This window comes from Chiloscyllium punctatum, chromosome 25 (assembly GCF_047496795.1).
Source record: "Chiloscyllium punctatum isolate Juve2018m chromosome 25, sChiPun1.3, whole genome shotgun sequence".
In the NCBI taxonomy this organism is placed as follows: Eukaryota; Metazoa; Chordata; class Chondrichthyes; order Orectolobiformes; family Hemiscylliidae; genus Chiloscyllium; species Chiloscyllium punctatum.
The window spans coordinates 73,231,776-73,256,159 of record NC_092763.1 but is presented as its reverse complement, the minus strand read 5'-3'; the positions used below and the strand labels follow the sequence as shown (position 1 = coordinate 73,256,159).

General features: G+C 43.1%; 1 protein-coding gene across 6 annotated transcripts in view; it reads right to left on the bottom strand.

The window, feature by feature from the left end:
- Window positions 1-24,384, bottom strand: part of npas2 (neuronal PAS domain protein 2) — a 290,102-nt gene that overhangs the window by 95,201 nt on the left and 170,517 nt on the right. For all 6 annotated transcript variants that reach the window (XM_072595560.1, XM_072595559.1, XM_072595562.1 and 3 more), the window contains one exon: window positions 7,537-7,593. In XM_072595560.1, coding sequence (XP_072451661.1) covers window positions 7,537-7,568 — 32 coding nt within the window. In that variant the 5' untranslated portion in view covers window positions 7,569-7,593. The remainder of the gene's footprint in view (window positions 1-7,536; window positions 7,594-24,384) is intronic.

Sequence of the window (24,384 nt, the reverse complement as noted above, 5' to 3'; positions counted from 1 at the left end):
ACACAGACAGACGCACACACACACAAATACAGACACACACACACACACACACACACACACACATACACACATAGACAGACAGACAGACGGACAGACACACACACACACATACACACACACAGACACACATGCACACACACACACACACATACACACACACACACACATACACACACACACAGACAGACACACACACACAGACACACATGCGCACACACACACACAGACACACATGCACACAGACACACACACACACACACAGACACACACACACAGACACACGCACACACACACATACACACACATACAAACACACACAGACACACACTCGCAGGCACACACACAGACACACACACACAGACACACGCACACACACACAGACATGCACACACAGACACACGCACAGACACGCACAGACACACACACAGACACACCGACACACACACACACACAGACACACACACACAGACACACACAGACTCACACTGACACACACACACAGACACACACACACACAAACACAAACACACACACAGACACACACAGACGCAGACACACACACACAGACACACACACAGACTCACACTGACACACACACAGACACACCGACACACACACACACAGATACACACACACACACAAACACACACACAGACACACACACACAGACACACACAGACGCAGACACACACACACACAGACACACACGCACACACACACACATACACACACATACACACACACACAGACACACACTCGCAGGCACACACACAGACACACACACACAGACACACGCACACACACACACAGACATGCACACACAGACACACACACAGACACAGACACGCACAGACACACACAGACACACACACACAGACACACCAACACACACACACACACAGACACACACACACAGACTCACACTGACACACACACACAGACACACACACAAACACAAACACACACACAGACACACACAGACGCAGACACACACACACAGACACACACACAGACTCACACTGACACACACACACAGACACACCGACACACAGACACACAGACACACACACACACAAACACACACACAGACACACACACACAGACACACACAGACGCAGACACACACACAGACTCACACTGACACACACACAGACACACACACACATACAGACACACACAGACTCACACACACACACACACACAGACACAGACACACACACAGACACACATGCACACAGACACACACACAGACACACACACACAGACACACACGCACAGACACACACAGACACACACACACAGACACACACACACAGACACACACACAGACACACACACAGACTCACACCGACACACACATACACAAACACACACACAGACACACACACACAGACACACACACACAAACACACACACTGACACACACACACACAGACACACACACACAGACACACACAGACGCAGACACACACACAGACACACTCACAGACACACACACAAACACACATACACACACACACAAACACACACACACAAACACATACACACACACAGACACAGACATGCACACACAGACACACACACACACACAGACACAGACACACACACAGAGACACACACACATACACACACAGACACACAGACACACACAAATACGCACACAGACACACACACACACAGACACAGACACACACACACACACATATACACACACTCACACACACACACTTACACACACACACACACAAACACAGACACACACACAGACACACACACACATACACACACACACACACAAACACACACACACACTTACACACACACACAGACACAGACACACACACACACACAGACACACAGACACAGACACACACAGACACATACACACTTACACACAGACACACACACAGACACAGACACACACACACACAGACACACACACTTACACACACACACACACACACACACACACACACACACACACACACACACACACACACACACAGACAGTATGCCATTTCACGATGTCTGCATATGGACACTGGGCTATTCTTTACGAGCTCTCTATAGCAGATCGTATTCTAAAATTTCTTAGAATTGTTGTTCCCTTTTAAACCTCCATTCTAAGCTTTTTACTTTTTGTGCACCTTCTTTGCAGCTGTAACTTTGTCTTCCTCACTCTGTTCAATTACCCTATGATCTTTATATTGTTTGATCAGCCTGCACTGCACACAAAATAAAACTTTTTACTGTACTTAGGTACATGTGACAATAATAAATCAAATCAAATCAAAACACATATACACATGTGCACACATAATCAAACACATGAAGACACACACAGACACACATGTAGGCACACACACATACAGATAAATGCCACAGGCATATACAGATATGTGTAGACATATACCATAGATACAGACATACACACATATGCAGACATACAAATGCACATGCAGACACACACAAATGTAGACATACACACAAAGGTACAGTCACTTAGACACATAAGCAATCAGACAGTTTTATCCTACAAGAATTCTTGAACTCCTCAGTGAACACTGAAAGCTCTTATTCAGAGGCACAGACCTTCCTTGAAGCTAGTTTTATCGGAAAACATCAGGTACAGATTAGTCTTCTTTGGCACAAGTGTAGAGTTGAATTTCTTAAAAAGAATTCCCCTTAGGCTAGGGCAAGTCAAAACAAAATAAAACTATGATTTTATATTTGGATTGAATTTATAATCTTAGTGTAATTATTTGTTATATCTCCTGAACTCATCTTTAATTGGTTTGAAATACTTCTGAGGAGAATTGATACTTCATATCATTTCTCGGTGGATTTACATTTTCCAGCATTTATTTCTCTGCGATTTGAATGTTTTAATTATTCTACACTCACAGTCTCATAACCATACTATAATTTAGTCAAGGATTGATTCTTATAATAAGGTATTATCAAGGAGTCATTAAAAAGACTGGCATGCATCAACACCGATAAACAAATACAAACACAGAGAGTTCTTAAAAGGGCAATTCTATGAGATTGGTTAACAGTTGTCTCTATTATAATATTCCATAGGTCTATTTTATTCTGAGATATCTTTGGTAGTCTAAAGATTCCTGGGGTAAGAACACTTTATTTTGGAATCACAGCCATTGCTAGTAACTTACCTGACTATGTTCCTATTATGAGGTGGCGGTGTTGGACTGGGGTGGACAAAGTTAAAAATCACACAACAGCAGCTTATAGTCCAACACCATTCTGAGAAACATTTAAACTCACTTCTGCTTGAGGACTGGGGCTAACAATAAGTTCACTAAAAGATGAATTTATCTGGAAAGAGGGTAAAGATTATAGAACCGTAACAATGGTACCATTTTGTTTTGGACCCAAAAGAGTGAACTACCATGGATTTGCTGCTGACAGTGATCAGTCGACATTCAAATGTGAAGGTTAGCTTTTTATTTTTTCACTTTATTCATGCCAGGGGTGCAGGATCAAAAGAAAAGTTTAAGCCGCTTCTAGTTAGTGTCTGGAATTTGGGGTAAATTCTCTGGAATTGAATTGCATTGAGTTGAGTTTATTGTCACGTGTACCAAGGCACAGTGGAAAGCTTTGCCTTGCAACCAATACAGGCAGATCACGTAGTTAAGTAGCATAGATATGTAAATAAAAGGTAAACAGTGACAAAAACAGAAACAGAGGTACAGGCGAATGCTAGGAGTTTGTGAGTCCATTCAGTATTCTAATGACAGTAGGGTAGAAACTGTTTCGAAACTGGCTGGTGCATGCGTTCAAGCCTCTGTACCTTTCCCCTGATGGTAGAGGTTGTTAAAAAAAAATTGCCATCAGGTTGTTAAAACTGAGACCTTTTATGCACTAATATTTTTTGAAAGTTTGCAACATGGACCTAAAATGGCTGCACTGGTCACCTGACCACAGATTGAAACAAATGTCATGTGACCCTTCTGGAATAAAAAAGGTTGCCTGCCTAAAGGTGCAAAATTGATCTAAAGACTTTGAAAACAGGCAATCGGGTGCATGTCGAGAAATTTGTGATTTAATTTACACCGGTATGATATTTTCGAATACTGGGAGTAAACTGCTGGGTCAGAGTGAGGGACACATTGCCAGAATGAGACTGAGACAAAGTGAGTGTCTGGGAATTTGGGTCAAAATGGGAATTCAGGGCAGAGGTGGGAAGAGATACCTTAATTAATGTTTAGTCCAAGAAATTAGGTTTTTAGAGCGAAATATGAATGGGGAGATCGTAAGGTGTGGATTTAGAGGCTTAACTGTACTGTGACCAATGGTGACACGATATCACAAATGCAGAGAAGGTAGCTGATTGGTTCCATCAATATTTCCAAATTTTAAAGTGCAAGTTGTCTATTTAATTTGTGTTTGAGTCTGTCAACTCTGTTTCTTTTTGATTTCTGAAAGTAAGCTTGTGAAATGTTGGTAGTAAGTTCATACTTATTCGAAGGGTAACAAATAGGTTTTGGAATTATGGGATGGCCAATAGGAAGAGCCAGGTGAGGTGTACATCCTGCAGTATACACATAGCATGTGTTACAGACAAACACATCTTCAGGGAGTCTTACCTGCTTCACAAGCTAGACCTCTGAGTTTTAAAACTTTAACAAAGACTGAAGTCACTGTGATGTATCCGTGAGGCAGAGGAATACATGTCTGGGCACATATAGGAAAGTGGTCAAATGACAAATCAGAAGTCCACAAACAGGCGACTACCAGCAAATCTAAGAATCTAAGAACAGCAGTTCTCAGACACTATCATTGTGGCTAATCAGAATTCCATAGGGAGTGCAGCCAAAGCCAAATCCAAGGCATCACTGGTGACCCAGCTGCACAGGGAAGAAGGATGAAGAATGGAAAAATAGTTATAGGGGATTCCACAGTAAGAGGATCTGACAGGTATATCTGTGGCAATAACCATGACCCAGAATGGTGTATTGCCTCCCTGGTGTCAGGTTCAAGGATGTAACAGAACATTGGCATCTCAGGGGAGAGATCAGCCAGAGGTTATGGTCCACATTTGTACCAATGACATGACTTATCGCAACTCTACATTGGTTCAAGGTGCAGAAGCTAAATAAAAGGTCAGTCAACCATGGCTAAGAAAAAAGGTTCAGGATTGTGTTGGATTAAAATAAAGGCCTATAAATTTGGCAGAAACAACAATAATTCTGAGGATTGGGAGGTTTGTAGAATACCAAAAGGTGGTTCAAGAGACTAATAAGGAAAGGGATAATAGATATAATTGTAATGTAGCAAAAAAAAAGGTAAAAACTGATTTTAAAGCTTCTATTGCTACCTAACAAGGAAACATTTAGCTAAAACACATGTGCATCAATTGCAGGCAGAGTGATACAATTTATAAAGGGAAAGAGAGAAATGGCCTAAACTTATTACTAAAGTAAGTTATTATATTTTGTCTGTTTTCACTGTGGAAGTTACTAGAAATCTCCCAGATCTGGAGATCCAAGAGGCTAGGGGAATGAGGAATTGAAGGAAACAAGCATTGGTAAGACAATTATACTGGAAAAATGTTTGGAGCAGAAATGTTTGGTGTAAATCCCAGAGTGCTTAAGGAGGTGGCTGTAGAGTTAGTTGATGGATCAGTGATTATCATCCAAAATTCTTTAGATTCTGAAATGAATTCTTGTGGATTAGAGGATAGCAAATGTCACCCCAGTATCTAAGAAAGGAACGAGAGAGAAAACTTGGAACTACACACTAATTAGTCTAATCAGTAGTAGCAAAAATGCTAGAATCTATTATAAATATAGGATAAATAGGCATGTGATCCAACAGGACACAGTCAGCATAGATTTGCAAATGGAAAATTGAGTTTGATGAACATGTTGGAATTCTCTGAAGACATTCCGAACAAAATTGGTGGAGAGTCAATCGACATGACGTACTTAGAATTTTAGAAGAATTATGATGGGCGATGAATGGCCGAACTAGGAATGGTCACATCCCATGAATAAATTCAAAAACTCAGGGACCTCAGATTTAAAATCTATCACCTCAAAAACTGCAGTTTATTTCTACCATGAAATAACTCCACAGAGGATAGTATCCCGTCACCAAGTTACTCTTTGTTTACACATCGAGAGTCCTTGACACTGATCCGGCTCCTCAGAGCCAGCTCTCAGACTGTGCAGAAACTCTGACACTCCTGTTTATATCTGTCAGGCAGGGCTCCCTGACTGGACCAAATTAACAGCCCCAATCAAGGAACTCATATTCTGAGATCCATCTGGCTGACCTCATTACAATTACTGCATCCCAGTCAGTGGAATTCTCATTTTAAAAAATGTTCTTTTTTAAATTATTTTTTTCTCTGGGTTTCTTGATAATAAAAATCCTCTTTCTTTCAGTTACAATGTTAATTGGCTATGTTTTAATTGAAGTGTGGTAGCTACATGCTAAAAAGAAATAAAATTATCTGTTTTTACCAACAAGGAGTTAAAAAGGGATCCAATTCTTCTTTCTCACTTGTTTGTAAATACTCTGTTCTTACAGTCATCAGCACAGAAGTTTTTTTATTATAAAATCCTACTGGGTTCACACCAACCCTCTGAAAAGCAACCCACCCCCCTACCTATAACCCTGCATTTCCCATGGGTAACCCACTCAGCCTGCACATCCCTGGAAACTATGAGTATTTTACATGGCCAATCTACCTAACCTGCACAATGTTGGACTGTGGGTGGAAACTGGAGCACCCAGAGGAAGCCCACCCAAAAATGGGGAGAATGTGCAAACTCCACACAGTCACCCAAAGCTGGAATCAAACGCGCGTCCCTGATGCTATAAGGCAGCCATGCTAACCACTGAGCCACCCATACTGCCCTTTCTGAACATATTGTCTTGACTAATTGGGGATTTACATAAAGTTTGCTTATGAATGAAACACAATTTTATGTTGTAAATGTTTGGTGTACCCTTAACTAGATTTTCTAACAATAGCAGGTGATGATCCAATGTATTTTTCACAAAGATTTCTCAGGAAGTATTCAGGTTCTTGACAACCACAGATCAGACAGATTTTTGGAATCTTCCACCTTTGCAGACATTTTCTTTCCAAAATAATAAAATGAAAAAACTCACAAAAGGCTGAGGATTAAACCTGTGACATTCTAGTCAATGCACTTCTTTAATCCATTCGGAATGGTCAAATTAGGACACAAACTCCACAGTTGGCACTGCACAGTCTATGTTGTTGTTGTAACTTTTACAAATTTAGCTGAGAGGGCATTGTAAGTTTTTTTTTACATTAGATTACTTACAGTGTTGAAACGGGCCCTTCGACCCAACAAGTCCACACCGAACCATCAAAGCGCAACCCACCCAGACCCACTCCCCTACATTTACCCCTTCCCCTAACACTATGGACAATTTAGCATGGCCAATCCACCTAACCTGCACATTTTTGGACTGTGGGAGGGAACCGGAGCACCCGGAGGAAACCCGGGTTCAAACACATTTTCCAGCTCTCACCTCTTTGCCCTGTCTTTCTCATCGTCGTCCATCAGCTCACCTCCACAGCTGTAGTCTCTACAAAACATGAACAGAAACATGGCTAAATAACAATGAAATCTCGCCACCAACAAGTTAGTTTTGTGTGTATTTATTCATTCATGTTCAAGTGTCATGGATGAGAATAGTTTCTTTCTGGTCTGACTAGAAAGGCTTCTTTGAGTTAACGATTGGGCTTCTACTGCAATTCTGTGTCTATTTGCATATTGTATGAACTTGAGCTTTAACTGAGAGATAGTGAGGGTTTTGGGAATATACGGATTTTATCGAAAAAAAATCCCTAACTTGAGTATGATAGCCACATCCTTGACGGATTTGCTGCAAAAACAGATGAAAATGGTTGGGTCAACAGTGTGTCAGGCAGCCTTTGAAAAGCTAAAAGCAATTTTAATACCTAAACCTGCATTAACTGCACCTAACTTTAACAAACATGTAAATTAAGAGCACACGCTGGTGATTGGGCATTGGAGATGACAAGGCAGGAGTGGAAAAGTCTGTGGCTTATTTTTTTTCAAGAGGTTGAATCAACATCAGCACAGAAATTCAACTGTTAAAAAAGAGAGCCTTGGTCTGTTAGCTATCTTCAATACTTTGAAGGCTATGTTCGACATTGAAAATGAGACTTCAGATTTTACCGATCAATCTCCATTCATTTTTCTTGAGAAGTCTAAACCAAAACACTGAAATTTATTTTACAGTCTTTTAACATAAAAACAGTTCATATTTCTGGCAAAGAAAACATAATTGCTGATGCAGTATACCGAATGTAAACTGCAGTAAATTTAAGACCAAGAAAGTTGAATCGTGATTCAGAATCTGTTAGAAGGAAAACTGACTGTGAATTTTGTGTTTTGTTTGTCATTTAATTGTTGCTAACCTTGTGGTTAAACACATTTTTGAAATTGCATTTCATTCTTCTGAGGGTGAAAGTTTTTTGTTTACATTTTTAAAAATCATTTTTGGTTTGGAGCTGTGAGCTGAAGGTGACCTTTGGATTGTGGGCAGCAGTTTATTTTAGAAAGAGAGAGAACAAACGAGGTCAGGTTCGAAAGTTAATTGCAGGTCGATTCATGTCAGAAATCCTCTATAAATGCTTTGGTTGCAAAGATACATTTTGTTCAAACAAATGGCAGATGTTTGAATATCAACTGGGATCCCATAGGGCTACAGTTAGGATGAAGGCAACCTCAACCTGAACCCGTCTAAAAAAGAAAATCCAAAGATCAAAATGGTTTTGAATTATTAACAAGTTTTGAGAAGATTTGTAGCTCAGGTTGAGGTTCTGGATGGTTCATTTTCAGACATTTCATCACCATATTAAGTAACATCTTCAGTGAGCCTCCGGATGAAACACTGCTGATGTTTCTTGCTTTCTATTTATATGTTTGGGTTTACAGTATTTGGGTTGGTGATGTCATTTCCTGTGGTGATGTCATTTCCTGTTGTTTTTCTCAGGGGGTGGTAAATGGGGTCCAAGTCAATGTGTTTATTGATAGAGTTCCGGTTGGAATGCCATGCTTCTAGGAATTCTTGTGCTTGTCTCTGTTTACCTTGTCCTCGGGTGGATGTGTTGTCCCAGTCAAAGTGGTATCTTTCCTTATCTGAGTGTAAGAATACTAGTGAGAGAGGGTCATGAACTGTGTTGATGTCAAAAGGAGGGTGTTTGCGAAAGTTATGGGATGAAGGTTTGGTTGCTCAGTGGTTTTCCTCTCATTACCAAATTCTTGAAAATTCAGAGAAGGAAAGGGATCTTGTTGTGAATGAGAACTTTGAGGAACTAGGAAACAGGTTTGAACAGATCAAGATTGAGGAAGTTAATGTGCTGGAATTTTGGCAAACATTAAGATTGATAAGTCCCCAGGGCCAGACCTAGATTGCGCCGGGAAATGAGAAAGGAGGTTGCTAACCTGCTGGTGAAGATCTTTGCTTCCTCACTCTCCACGGGAATTGTACCGGAGGATTGGAAGGAAGCAAATGTTGCTCCTCTTTTCAAGAAGGGGAATTGGGAAATCCCTGGCAATTACAGAGCAGTCAGTCTTACGTCTGTGGTCGGCAAGGTTTTGGAAAGAATTCTGAGGGATAGATTTATGACTATTTGGCAAAGTATAGCGTGATTAAAGGCAGTCAGCATGGCTTTGTGAGGGGTAGGTCATGCCTCACAAATCTTATTGAGTTCTTTGAGAAGGTGGCAAGACAGGTCGACAAAAGGTCGAACAGTGGATGTGGTGTATATGGACTTCAGCAAGGCATTTGATAAGGTTCCCTATGGTAGGCACATTCATAAAGTCAGGAAGTATGGGATACAGGGAGATTTGGCTGTCTGGATTCAGAATTGATTGGTTGGCAGAAGGCAAATTGTGGTTGTAGATGGAAAGTATTCTGCTGGAGGTCAGTGGTGAGTAGTGTCCCGCTGGGCTCTGTTCTTGGGCCTCTGCTCTTTGTAGTTTTTATAAATGACATGGATGAGGAGGTTGAGGGGTGGGTTATTAAATTTGCCGATGACACAAATGTTGGAGGTGCCATTGATAGTATCGAGGGCTATTACAGGCTGTAGCGCGACAAAGACAGGATGCAGAGCTGGACTGAGAAATGGCAGATGGAGTTCAACCTGGATAAATGCGAAGTGATGCATTTTGGAAAGTCAAACTCAAATGCTGAATATAGGATTGAAGACAATTTTCTTGGCAGTGTGGAGGAACAGAGGGATCTTGGTGTTCAAGTGCATAGATCCCTCAAAGTTGCCACCCAAGTGGTTAGGGTTATTAAGAAAGCACACAGTGTTTTGGCTTTCATTAACAGGGGAATCAAGTTTAAGAGCCGTGAGGTTTTGCTGCAGCTCTACAAGACCCTGGTGAGACCACACTTGGAATATTGTCTCCAGTTCTGGTCGCCCCATTATTGGAAATATATGGAGGCTTTGGAGAGGATGCAAAGGAGGTTTACCAGGATGCTCCTTGGACTGGAGGGCTTGCCTTATGAAGAAAGGTTGAATAAGCTCAGACCTTTCTCTCTGGAGAGTTGAAGGAAAAGAGGTGACCTGATCGAGGTATACAAGGTAATGAGTGGAATAGATGAAGTCAATAGCCAGAGACTTTCCCCCAGGGCAGGATTGACTGGCACAAGGGGTCATAGTTTAAAGATATTAGGAGGAAACTATAGAGGAGATGTCAGAGGTAGGTTCTTTACGCAGAAGGTTGTGAATGCATGGAATGTGTTGCCAGCTGTGAGGGTGGAAGCGAAGTCATTAGGGACACTTAAGCGCCTGCTGGACATGCAATTGGATAGCAGTAAATTGAGGGGTGCGTAGGTTTGGGTATTTTATTTTAGATTAGGAATAATCCTCAGCACAACATCATTGACTGAAGGGCCCGTTCTGTGCTGTACTTTTCTATTTCTATGTTCTAATTACAAACAGTTAAGGAAATAACTCAAAATGTTCAATAATTTCACTTCATTGAGGAATGAGATGTTGAACAGGTTTTACATCCATCACCAGAGGGTGCTAGTGTGAAGAGACTGATGAGGATTCTAGAAGAAGTCAGCAGAGTCACCATGACTGCTCTGTTCAAGTAGTAGCCTAACTCATCCATCACACAGGGAGGATCATTGGAGCTGTACTTCATTACATCACAAGTTCAAAAGTGATGGATTGGATAGAAAGGCTCCTAATTGGTAAGGAGTGATCAGGTGATTACTTTCTTTCTTAACTTCAATTTCCATTAATCTTTTCATTGGCATGAAGTTTTGGAGTAGTTTGATTTAAACAAGTGCTGGAATAATACTGTACTGGGCTTTGTATTGTGATGATGCTGCCCCTTTAACAAAGTTATGTTGTCCTTGGTATTTTTTTCAGAGGATTCGTAAACCCAGAGACTCTGGGAGGTCTAAGTTTGAAGAGTTTTAGGGCCAATTTGGTTTTAGCTAACAGACACTCCCTCAGAGAAAAGGCTTTCAAGTTTTAAAAAAAATTGTACAATGAAAAGGGAATGGCCAGTTCTCTCAGCTCAGCTTTTCTCTGGTTTGGTTTGATTTTAGTAGGCAGTTGTGAAGCTGCTGAAACCAAAGAGGCAGTCCATACTGATCCTTCCTCTCCCTGACATCTCTCCCATCAAAATCTGTGTGGATTTTTCTTTTTTTTGCAAAGAGGTATTTATGCTCAGGTCACTGCTGTTCATATGACTGTGCAATGATGCACAGCTCGAATCATATCATTAGGTTTGCTGATGACATGACTTTAGTGGGTCTCATTTGCAGGAACGATGAGTCAGCATAGAGAGGAGGTGCAGCAGCGACTGGTACAGAATCAACAACCTATCCCTGAATGTGGACAAAGTGAAAGAGATGGTTGTTGGCTTCAGGAGGGCACGGAACAACCATTCTCCACTGGACATTGACGGCTCCCCCATGGAGATTGTGAATAGCACCAAATTATTTGGCGTCCACCTGGCAGAGAATCTCACTTGGGCCCTCAACACCAGCTCCATAGCTAAGAAAGCCCAGCAGTCTTTCTACTTTCTGTGCAGGTTGAGGAAAGCCCACCCCCACCCCCATCCTCAGCACTATTTACAGAGGGTTCATTGAGAATACCCTGAGCTGCTGAATCACTACATGGCTCTGGAATCTTGGATCATAGACCTTACAATGGATAGTGAGGACAGCTGAGAACATCATCAGGGTCTTTCTTCCTTCCATTACAGATATTTACACCATGCGCTGCATCCGCAAGGCAAAAAGCATTAATTGTGGAAGGCCCCACACACCCCTCACTCAAACTCTTCTCCCACCTGCCAACTGGCAGAAGATACCATAGTATTTGGTCTGTCACGCCTGACTGTGCAACAGTTTCTTTCCCCAAGCCTTGGGGCTCCTTAACACATAATCGTCGCATTCTATTTCATCTGCAGTTCTTTGCATGATTTTTTGAATTGTTGCTTCAACGATGTTTTATTAATGATAATTCATTGTTACATTGTAATTTGTCCACAAGTGTGCCTACTAGAGTCATAGAGATGTACAGCATGGAAGCACACCCTTTGGACCAACCCGTCCATGCCGACCAGATATTCCAACCTAATCTATTCCCACCATCGGCACCCGGCCCATATCCCTCCAAACCCTTCCTATTCATATACCCATCCAGATGCCTTTTAAATGTTGCAATTGTACCAGCCTCCACCACTTCCCCTGGCAGCTCATTCCATATATGTACCATCCTCTGCATGAAAACGTTGCCCCTTAGGTCTCTTTTATATCTTTCCCTTCTCACCCTAAACCTATGCCCTCTAATTCTGGACTCCCTGACCCAAGGAAAGAGACTTTGTCTATTCATCCTATCCATGCCCCTCATGATTTTATAAACCTCTATAAGGTCACCCCTCAGCCTCCATCACTCCAGGGAAAGCAGCCTCAGCCTATTCACCCTCTCCTTATAGCTCAAATCCTCCAACCCTGGCAACATCCTTGTAATCTTTTTTGAACTCTTTCAAGTTTCACAACATCTTACCGATAGGAAGGAGACCAGAATTGCACGCACTATTCCAAAAGTGGCCTAACCAATGTCCTGCACAGCCGCAACATGATATCCCAACTCCTGTACTCAATACTCTGACCAATAAAGGAAAGCATACCAAATTTATTCTTCACTATCCTATCCACCCGTAACTCCACCTTCAAGGAGCTATGAACGTGCACTCCAAGGTCTCTTTGTTCGGCAACATTCCCTAGAACTTTGCCAGTAAGTATATAAGTCCTGCTAAGATTTGCTTTCCCAAAATGCAACACCTTGCATTTATCTGAATTAAACTCCATCTGCCACTTCTCAGCCCATTGGCCCATCTGGTCAAGATCCTGTTGTAATCTGAGGTAACTTTCTTCGCTGTCCACTTCACCGCCAGTTTTGGTGTCATCTGCAAACTTACTAACTATACCTCTTATGCTCACATCCAAATCATTTATATAAATGATGAAAAGTAGTGAATCCTTGTGGCACTCCACTGGTCACAGGCCTCCAGTCTGAAAACCAACCCTCTACCACCACCACCACCCTCTTTCTACCTTTGAGCCAGTTCTGTATCGAAGTGGTTAGTTCTTCTTATATTCCATAAGATCTAACCTTGCTAACCAGTCTCCCATGGGGAACCTTGTCAAACGCCTTACTGCAGTCCATATTGTCTTGTCTTGTCAGGGATTACTGTGCTGTTTTGCGTGTTTTGCACTTTGTGCTGCCCTTGTATGATTGTACTGTTGTGTAGTTTGTGCTGTCCATGTAGCACCTTGGTCCTGGAGGAATGCTGTCTCATTTTTACTATATCAGTTGTATATGGTAGAAATGACAAATACAACTGCTCTTGACTATTGTGCAAGTATTTGGAATAGTATCATTAAGTTGGGATAATCTTTGGCTTTTCAGATGTGTTAAATGATTTTATATTCCGTTTTCTTGTGTTTGTGTTTCATTTGGTAAAATTACAAATAAATTCTGTTTTGTTTAAAACTAAATGGTTATGCCAGCTGCATCACTCCTGGAATATCCACATTACACCTGCTTAAGACAACTGGCAAAGTTAGGGTCTATACTACTTTCTTGAAATTCCTTGAGGGGGTCTGACCTGGTCCATAATTATAGTATTAGCTCGACTGTTATTAACAGAACAGCACGTTTAGTATTTTTTAGTGAGAATTTAACACAAGGGACCATCCAGCCAGCTGTAAATTAATTTAATAGAAATTTATTTTTAATTAAATAGTTGCTTGAGGGCAAAAATGGCAATGATTAGGATGGCATGCTTCTCCTACAGAATGTGGGAAATCAGTGACAACTCCAATGTCTCTGATGACTACATCTGCAGGAAGTGTGTCAATTGCAGCCCCTGTCAGACCACGTGGATTGGTTGGGACAGCAGATGGACAAAGTGGAGAAAGTGAGGACTGCAGATGCTGGAGATCAGAGCTGAAAAATGTGTTGCAGGTGGACACACCAGGGAGCATGCAGGAAGTGGAAAGCATCATTAACAGGCATGTTAGAACACCCAGTGTTCAAGCAGATAGAGGGGTGACTGCTATAAGAAGCAGGCAGACAGTACAAGAGTGCCCTGTGGATAGCCCCCTATCGAAAAAGCATGTCTTTTGGACATTGGATGGGAATGCCTTTTGAAGTGATGGCACCACAGCTGACTCTGTTGTACAGTAGGGAGGGTCAAAGTTCAGTTGAGCGATAGTAAGATTAGATTAGATCCCCTACAATGTGGAAATAGGCCCTTCGGCCCAACAAGTCCACACCGACCCTCCAAAGAGTAACCCACCCAAACCCGTTTCCCTCTGACTAATGCACCTAACATTATTGGCAATCTAGAATGGCCAATTCACCTGACCTACCCATCTTTGGACTGTAGGAGGAAACCCACACAGACACGGGGGGAATGTGCAAACTCCACACAGACAGTCGCCCAACGCTGGAATTGAACCTGGGTCCCTGGTGCTGTGAAGCAGCAGTGTTAACCACTGAACCACTGTGCCACCCTTAATGCAAATTTTACCATCTTCCATCGTAATAGGAAACTGTACAATCAGCGGTGCAGATAGGCATTTCTGTTGCTGCAAAAGTGACTCCTTGGTGTGTTCCCAAGGGTATCTTTGAGCGGGCACGAGACATTATCAGTTGGGAGTGCGAGCAGCCAGAGGTTGAGGTACATATTGGTGCTAACAACATAGACAGGAAGGGTACAAGGTCTTGCAAAGGGAATTCAGGACTTAGGTCAGAGGTTGAAAAGCAGGACACCTAGGGTTGTAATCTTGGGATTACTCAGGATGCTCAAACAAATTAAAGTTTAAATGTTAGTGCTGTATTTCCAAATTGGGATCACTTGTGTCAGTAGGTTCTTATGTTGTGGAAGGTGATGCATAGTTTGCTGCAAAAATTTGTTTCTGTTCTCAGGGTCATTAATGAAGTTGAAGAAACTAATGAAAATGGATGTTTTATATTTATACACATCATATAACCTTCATCTGAGCAGGACATTTCCATAAGGCTTTGACAAATTGCTTATGCAAATGTAATTTATGTAAATGAAACTGAGGACTCACTCAGGTTCGCACTTCTCAATTATCAAATTAATAACTAACATTTTTAAATATGTTAAATAGAGGTAAGGTTAGCTGTAAAGAAAGCAGAATAAATACCAATGTTTAATCTGCTGATATGATTAATTCAGGAAGTTCATTGTGTACACAATGGTGCTGATCTTAACTTTGCCTGATTGCCTCAAGTAGATGAAAGCGAGCTGGGAGCCTGTTTTATATTACTCCCCATTCCCATTGACTTGCAATCGAGACCAATATAACAGGGATGGCTTATTGATTTGCACTGATTTTACACAATCACATAATCTAACTATAGCAGTGAATTATTGTTTGGTTTCCCATGAGCTGCTATTATTTTGAAGTTTTGGAAACAGGATGAAAACAGTTTGCATCAGTCCTCACTGTGGAAGACACCTGCACCATACTAGAACTTTAAGAGAGTCTGGGGCCATCATTAATGGGAAGGCCCTGAGGTAGCTGAAATATCTGAAGGCGGTGGGGAAGGAATCTGCAATTGGATCAGACTGCTCTACACCAACATTGTCAGTGCAGTCTCAATTACTGGGTGGGAATCAGATAGCTTCTCAGTCAGATCTGGAGTCAGGCAGGGCTGCCCTCTCTCTCCTGCCTTGTTTGTGTGCTGCATAGAGCCATTTGCTGAGTCCATCAGGAAGGATGCGAGCCTGAGAGGGGTGACTATTCCTGGCAGCGGGGGCCTGCAGGTTAAGGCCTCCCTGAACATGGATGACATCGCCGTTTTCTGCTCGGATCCACTGTCCGTGAACAGACTCATGTGCATTTGTAACCAGTTCGAATGGGCCTCGGGGGCCAAGATAAACCGAGGCAAGAGCGAGGCCATGCTCTTCGGGAACTGGGCTGAACAATCCTCGATCCCCTTCACCGTCAGGACCGACCACCTGAAGGTGCTGGGTATCTGGTTCGGGGGGGCTGGGGCATGCGCCAAGTCTTGGGAGGAGCATATCAGCAAAGTGAGGTAGAAACTGGGCATATGGAAGCTACGTCGCTCTCCATCGCGGGAAAAAACCTGGTCATCAGGTGTGAGGCACTGTCAGTGTTGTTATACGTAGCACAAGTCTGGCCTATTCTGAGAACCTGTGCTGCTGCAGTCACCCGGGCCATCTTCCAATTTATATGGAGGTCAAAGATGCACTGGGTCTGAAGGGAATCGATGTATAAAGATCTGGGCAACAGGGGAAAAAATACACCCAATGCCACCCTCACCCTGATGGCCACCTTTGTGTGTGGTTGCATCAAGCTGTGCGTGGATCCCTGGTATGCAAACACCAAGTGTCACTACATACTGAGGTTCTACCTGTCCCCGGAGTTGTGAAGGATGGGCCTGGCCTCGCTGCCGCGGAACACTCCGAGTAGTTGGACCATTCCGTATAACCTGTCCTTCGTGGAGAAGTTTAAGAAGTAAAACACCTTTGACCACAAGTCCATCAGGAAGTGGTCAGCACGTAGTGTCCTTGAGACCTTTCGGGAAAAGAAGAGGGCGGATCCTATTGAGCGGTTCTCTGAGCAGACTGTCAAAGCCATTTGGCAGAATGTCTCATTGCCAGAACTTTCCAACAAGCACCAAGACATGGCTTGGCTGGTGGTGAGAAGTTCTCTGCCTGTGAGATCCTTTATGCACGCCCGGACTCTCAACTGCACCGCACACTGCCCTCAAAGCAGCGTGGGGTTGGGGGTGGGGGGGGGGGGGTGAAACAAGACTGTCACACACCTCCTTCTGGAATGTGCCTACGCAGAAGAAGTCTGGGGAGGAATGTAGTGGTGTTTGTCGAAGTTCATCCCGAGCAGCGCCGTGACGCGGGAATCCGTACTCTACGGTCTGTTCCTCGGGACGCACACCGAGACAAACATCAACTGTGCCTGGAGGATCATCAACTCGGTGAAGGACGCTCTCTGGGCGGTCCGAAACCTGTTGATCTTCCAGCTGAAGGAGTTGACCCCGACTGAGTGTTGCAGACTGGCACATTCCAAGGTCCAGGACTACGTGTTGAGGGACACGCTGAAGTTTGTACAGCTGCCGCCAAGGCGCGGTGGGGAAAGACCACTGTGTAACATCTGCCTGCTAAGAAGAACAGAGGGCCCACGCAGTCATTTGGCCTCTGCTGACGCCTCAGCTAAATATATGGACATATGATTGATAAACATATAGACCTGTATGTACAAATAATAAATTCTGATCTTTGTATGTAAACGCTTACGTATGTATGGCATGACCAACTGTACAGACCATCAAATTATTTTATGAATAAAGTATATTTTTGAAATTTTAAAAAGTGGTTAAATTGCCCAGACCAGGTGGAATACACTTCCCCCAAGGATCTGAAGGAGATAGCTGAGGAGATTGTGAAGGTACTGGTGGTGATCTTTTAGGAATCACTAGAGTCAGGAAGGATGCCAGAAAACTGGAAAATGGTTAATATAACACCACCAGGAGAAAGTGAGGACTGCAGCTGCTGGCGATCAGAGTCAAAAAGTATGGCACTGGAAAAGCACAACAGGTCAGGCAGCATCCGAGGGGCAGGAGAGTCGATATTTCGAGCATAAGCCCTTCATCAGGACGTCCTACGTCGACTCTCCTGCTCCTCGGATGCTGCCTGACCAGCTGTGTGTTTCCACCACCACACCTTTTGCCTCTAAAGTAACACCCCTGTTTAGGAAAGGAGGGAGACAAACAAAACTGTAGATGCTGGAATCCAAAATACATAGACAGAGGTTGGAAGAACACAGCAAGCCAGGCAGCATCAGGAGGTGTAACCCTTCTTCAGGATTGGGGATGGTTGTGGGGGGAGCTGCAGATAAAGGGGGAGGTGGGGGCAGGGTGGTGAAGACAGGTGGAGGGTTTGACCTGGTTGGTCAGTGGCAGGAATGAATCAGGTTGGTGGCAGGGAGCAGTGGAAGGGAGGAGGAAGGGCTGGGAGTACTCCAATTTCAAATAACCTCCCTCCCCATCCTCCAACTCCCTTCCCTGCTCCTCCCCCTCCCTTCCACTGCTCCCTGCCACCCAACAGATTCATTCCTTCCATTGACCAACTAGGTCATGCCTTCCACCTGTCTTCACTTATCTCCACTTCACCATGCTGCCCCCGCCTCCCTCTTTATACGCAGCTCCCCCCACACCCATCCCAAGTCCTGAAGAAGGATTACACCTGAAACGTTGACTTCTGCACCTCCTGATACTGCCTGGCCTACTGTGTTCTTCCAACCTCCTGCCTGTCTACCAAGAAGGAAGGGAGGCAGAAGACAGGAAACTGTAGACCGTTTAACCTGACCTTGGTGATAAATAATATTTTTAAAGCCCATTATTAAGTTGAGATTGTGGAGTACTTGGCAGTGCATGGTAAGATATGATTGAGTCAGCGCAGCTTTATCTAAGGAAGATCATGCCTGACAAATGTGTTAGAATTCTTTGAGGGGATGATGAGCAAGTTAGATAAAGGAGAGCTAGTTGATGTGATCTCTTTGGAATCCAAAAGATCTTTGACTAGATTGCACAGGAGGCTGCTACATAAGAGTCCATGGTATTAGGGACAAAGAATTGGCGTGGATAGAGGATTGGCTTCCTGGCAGGAGGCAGAGAGTAGGGATAAATAGGTCTTTCTCAGGATAGCAGCTGGTGACTAGTGGCATTCCACAGGGGTCAATGTTAGAAGTTGAGGACATTGTTGCTAAGTTTTCAGATAACATAAAGATAGGTGGAGGAACAGGGAGTGTTGAGGATGCTGGGAGGCTGCAGAAGGACTTGGACAAGCTAGGAGAGGGAGCAAAGAAGTGACAGATGGAATACAATATGGGAAAGTGTGAGGTTATGCACTTTAGTGGGAAAAATAGAGGCATAGACTATTTTCTAAGTGGAGAAAGGCTTCGGAAATCTAAAGCACTAAGGAACTTGTGAGACCTATTCCAGGATTCTCTTTAAGATATGTGATGATCTATGGCTTTAAGAAGTCTATTTTGTCCTGGTGTTTTGTGAAGAAAGGTTGAGACAGAGACACTGAGCAGTCGACTTCAAATCAATAAAGTCAACAGCTTGAGAGGCCTTGGGCTTTTTTTTAAAGTTGGAACGATAGAAGCAGCCTGAATGGGTGGGGTCAAGCTCCCACAGAACCAGGAAGCTAATTTTAACTTTCAGTCATGGTTGGGGTTGTGAAAGTTACCACATTTCTTTCTCTTTCGTGTTACAGCCAAAAGCTGGATTGTCTTCCTGCTGCTAGAATTGCAGTGAGACAATCTGTTTTACTGAATTTGCCTTTGCCAAGGGTGTGTTTATGGGATGTTAAACATTCTGTTCAGTTTTCCGGTAAAGTTATTCCAATCCTTCTTTATTTTGCTTGTATTTTAAATACAGTGTCTGGATAAGGTATGTTTTGCTTCAAGCCTGGTAAATTGACCAATTGAATTATACCCAGAATGCAATACCTGGCACTTGCCATTAAATTAAGAAAACTCAGGGTCTAAGCTATCTCCTTGGCATGTTTTGAGCAGGTTTGGTCTGATCCATAACAATTAATATGTAGTTTCAATTGGCAATTAGTAAGGCAAATGCAATGTTAACATTCATTTCAAGGGGGCAAGAATATATCAGCAGAGGTGTATTGCTGATGCTGTATAAGGCTCTGATTAGACTGAATTCAGAACACTGTGTGCAGATTTGGGCCCCATATTTGTGGAAGGAGGTGCTGGCACTGGGGGATGTATAGAGGAGGTTTAGAAGAATGATCCTGGGGGTGAAAGGCTTATATGAGGAGTGGTTGAAGACTCTGGATCTCTATTTGATGGAGTTTGGAAAACTGAGAGAGGTCTTCATTGAACCTTACAGAATACTGACAGGCCTGGATAGAGTGGACATGGAGAAGATGTTCCCACGAGCAAAAGAAACTTGGACTGAAGGCCACAGCCTCACAGTGAAGTGTTGACCCTTTGGAGCTGAAATGAAGAGGAATTTCTTCTGCCAGAGAACTCATTACCACAGAAGGCTATGAGGCCAAGTTACTGAGTGTATTTAAGGCAGGGATCAGATAAGTTTTTGATTGTAAGGGATCAAGGGTTACGAGGAGAAGGCAGGAGAATGGGGGTGAGAAACAGACCAGCTTTGATTGAATGGTGAAGCAAATTCAATGAGTCAAATGGCTGAATTCTGCTCCTATATCTTATGGAGTCTTAGGAAATCTACAGTTAAATGTTTCTCCTGCCAGCTTGCTTGCCTTGATTGTTATGGTAGTGACATTCCTAGTTCTATACTTTCATTCCATCCGACAGCATATACATGTCATTTTAGTATCCTGAGAATATTGTTCCATTGCTTCCAATTTAGTTTTGATTCTTCATTGGCCAGGAGACACCACATGTCTCACTCTGGCTCTGAAGGTAGTTGCAGGGTTTTCTCTTATTTATTCATGGGATTTGGGTATCGCTAGCTGGGCCAGCATTTATTGCCCAGCCCTAAGAGTAAACAATATTGTGTTGGCCCTGAGGTCACATGTATATCAGATCGGGTAAGGTAGCTTCCTTCAATAAAGAGGATTAGTGACCAGATGGGTTTTTCCCCAGGAATAATTTCATTGTTAGACTCTTCACTCCCAACATCTGCCATGGCGGGATTTGACGCCAGGTCCCTAAAACATTACTTGGGTTTTTGGATTAATTGTCTATTGCAATACCACTAGGCTGTCACCTTCCTGCTTCTTTCTGTTATGTGAGACTCAGCTGACTATCTTGAGTCTGTGACTTGCTCCTGTTAAAGATTTTAACCCCATGGCACCATAAACAGTTCCCTCCTCTTAATTCAAAGTTTGTGAATTTGGGTTACTAAAACAATACAATGGGTGACTGTCTCTGCCAACATGAGTTAAGTGCTTTTTGGAGTTGTGAAGCAACAATTTTGTGAAGGCTATCCTCCTGAATTTCTCCTGCACCTTAAGCAGCGACATCTGATCTCATACATGCTCCTCTCTGGGAAAGAAGTCACCCAGAAGAGTTCAGGGATTCAAGTTATAATGCCCGTGGCATGGTAGCTCAGTGGTTAGCACTGCTGCCTCACAGCACCAGGGACCTGGGTTTGATTCCAGCCTCGGGCAACTGTCGGTGTAGAGTTTGCACGTTCTCCCCATGTCTGCGTGGGTTTCCTCTGGGTGCTCTGGTTTCCTCCCACAATCCATAGACATGCAGGTCAGTTGAATTGGCCATGCTAAATTTCTCCATAGCATCCAGAAATGTGCAGGGTAGGTGCATGAATCAGGGGTCAATGTAGAGCAATAGGTTCGGGGAATGGATCTGGGTGGGTTGCTCTTTCGATGTTCGGTGTGGACTTGGTGGGCGAAAGGGCATGTCTCCACACTGTAGGGATTTTATAAAAGTAGTACCACAAAGCAACACGATGAAGTAAACTGACCTGACATGTACTTCCTATTGGGTCAATTTTCATTGTTCCAAAACCAGGCAATTGAAGTTGTCCACCTTTAGGAACTAACTCTGAGGCTATATTTCTGGCACTATCTGCAATGATTGGAATTAGCCAGTATTTCAGGGACACTACCATGGACCTGTACTGTGTCAAATGCTCAAAGCCTAGATTCATGGGATCATGGGCAGCACTGACAATGGTTACACAAACACCAGAGCTTGTTGGCTTCTAAGCATAACCAGCAGACAGACCAACTTCAGCCCCAAGCAGAACCTACTCGAGATTCCATTGTCTTGAATATCAATTTTTCTCCAAGCTTTCATTCAGAAAGATCCTTATGTATGACCTTTAATCACTACTTAAAACCAAAAAGTGAAACCGGAAGCAAATTATTTCCTTTCTCCCCCACTCCCCAGTCTACGTTACTCATCGCCATGACATGTGCACATTGTGCATGAAAGTTCTCTACTGTCTCTCAATGGGAACCACTGAAAATTCTACAGCAACTTTAAAGGGGCAGAGGTCCAGTGCCATGGGTCACTGTCCTTTCTTATTCACACTTTGCATCCAAGAACCAAGCTGATTGAATTTTTTGAAGAAGTAACAAAGACGATTGATGAGGGCAGAGCAGTAGATGTAATCTATATGGACTTCAGTAAGGTGTTCAACAGGTTCCCCAAGGGAGACTGATTAGCAAGGTTAGATCTCATGGAATACAGAGAGAACTAGCCATTTGGATACTGACTGGCTCAAAGATAGAATACAGAGGGTGGTGGTGGAGGGTTGTTTTTCAGACAGGAGGCCTGTGATCAGTGGAGTGCCACAAGGGTCAGTGCTGGATCCTCTACTTTTTGTCATTTACATAAATAATTTGGATGCAAGCATAAGAGGTACAGTTAGTAAGTTTGCAGATGACACCAAAATTGGAGGTGTAGTGGACAGTGAAGAGGGTTATCTCAGATTACAACAGGATCTTGACCAGATGGGCCAATGGGCTGAGAAGTGGCAGATGGAGTTTAATTCAGATAAATGTGAGGTGCTGCATTTTGGGAAAGCAAATCTTAGTAGGACTTATACACTTAATGGTAATATCCTAGGGAGTGTTGCTGAACAAAGAGACCTTGGAGTGCAGGTTCATAGCTCCTTGAAAGTGAGTTGGAGGTAGATAGGAAAGTGAAGAAGGCATTTGGTATGCTTTCCTTTATTGGTCAGAGTATTGAGTACAGAAGTTGGAAGGTCATGTTGTGGCTGTACAGGACATTTGTTAGTCCACTGTTGGAATATTGCGTGCAATTCTGGTATCCTTCCTATCGGAAAGATGCGAAACTTGAAAGGGTTCAGAAAAGATTTACAAGGATGTTGCCAGGGTTGGAGGATTTGAGCTATAGGGAGAGGCTGAACAGGCTGGGGCTGTTTTCCTTGGAGCATCGGAGGCTGAGGGATGACCTTATAGAGGTTTACAAAATTTTAAGGGGCATGGATAGAATAAATAGACAAAGTCTTTTCCCTGGGGTCGGGGAGTCAAGAACTAGAGGGCACAGGTTTAGGGTGAGAGGGGAAAGATATAAAAGAGACCTAAGGGGCAACTTTTTTACGCCGGGGGTGGTGCATGTATGGAATAAGCTGCCAGAGGATGTGGTGGAGGCTGGTACAATTGCAACATTTAAGAGGCATTTGGATGGGTATATGAATAAGAAGGTTTTGGAGGGATATGGACCGGGTGCTGGCAGGTGGGACTAGATTGGGTTGGGATATCTGGTCGGCATGGACGGGTTGGACCGAAGGGTCTGTTTCCATGCTGTACATCTCTTTGACTCTATGACTCTAAGTGAATGCCTTGAAGGATAAAAGCAACTGATTTTGTATCAATCCTAATCAGAAAGTGCACTGGAAAGAGTCATTTCAACACCAATAATGATGCAATCACATTGAACACCTTAGCCTGATAATGGTAAGTATTATGTAGTCTGCTTAGAAATTTTCCAGATGCCTAGATGAATATTTGGATGCTCATGCTTATACAATACAGTCCTTCCCAATTTTACTGTGGAGCAGGATTCTTACTCAGTCTCTGACAAAATGCTATTAGACAACTAGTAGATCTGGTTTGGAATTAACCAGCAATGACTGAATCCACTAACTAATGGGGCAGGGGTTTCTGATCCATCATGAATGAGGCTTATGATATTTTCTATGTCTATGCGTATAGTCTGTGAAATACACAAGGATAAGGACAAGATGGAAGTAAAATGCAGATTTGGTTAGCAAGCTTCTAAATCTTAACATGATGCAAA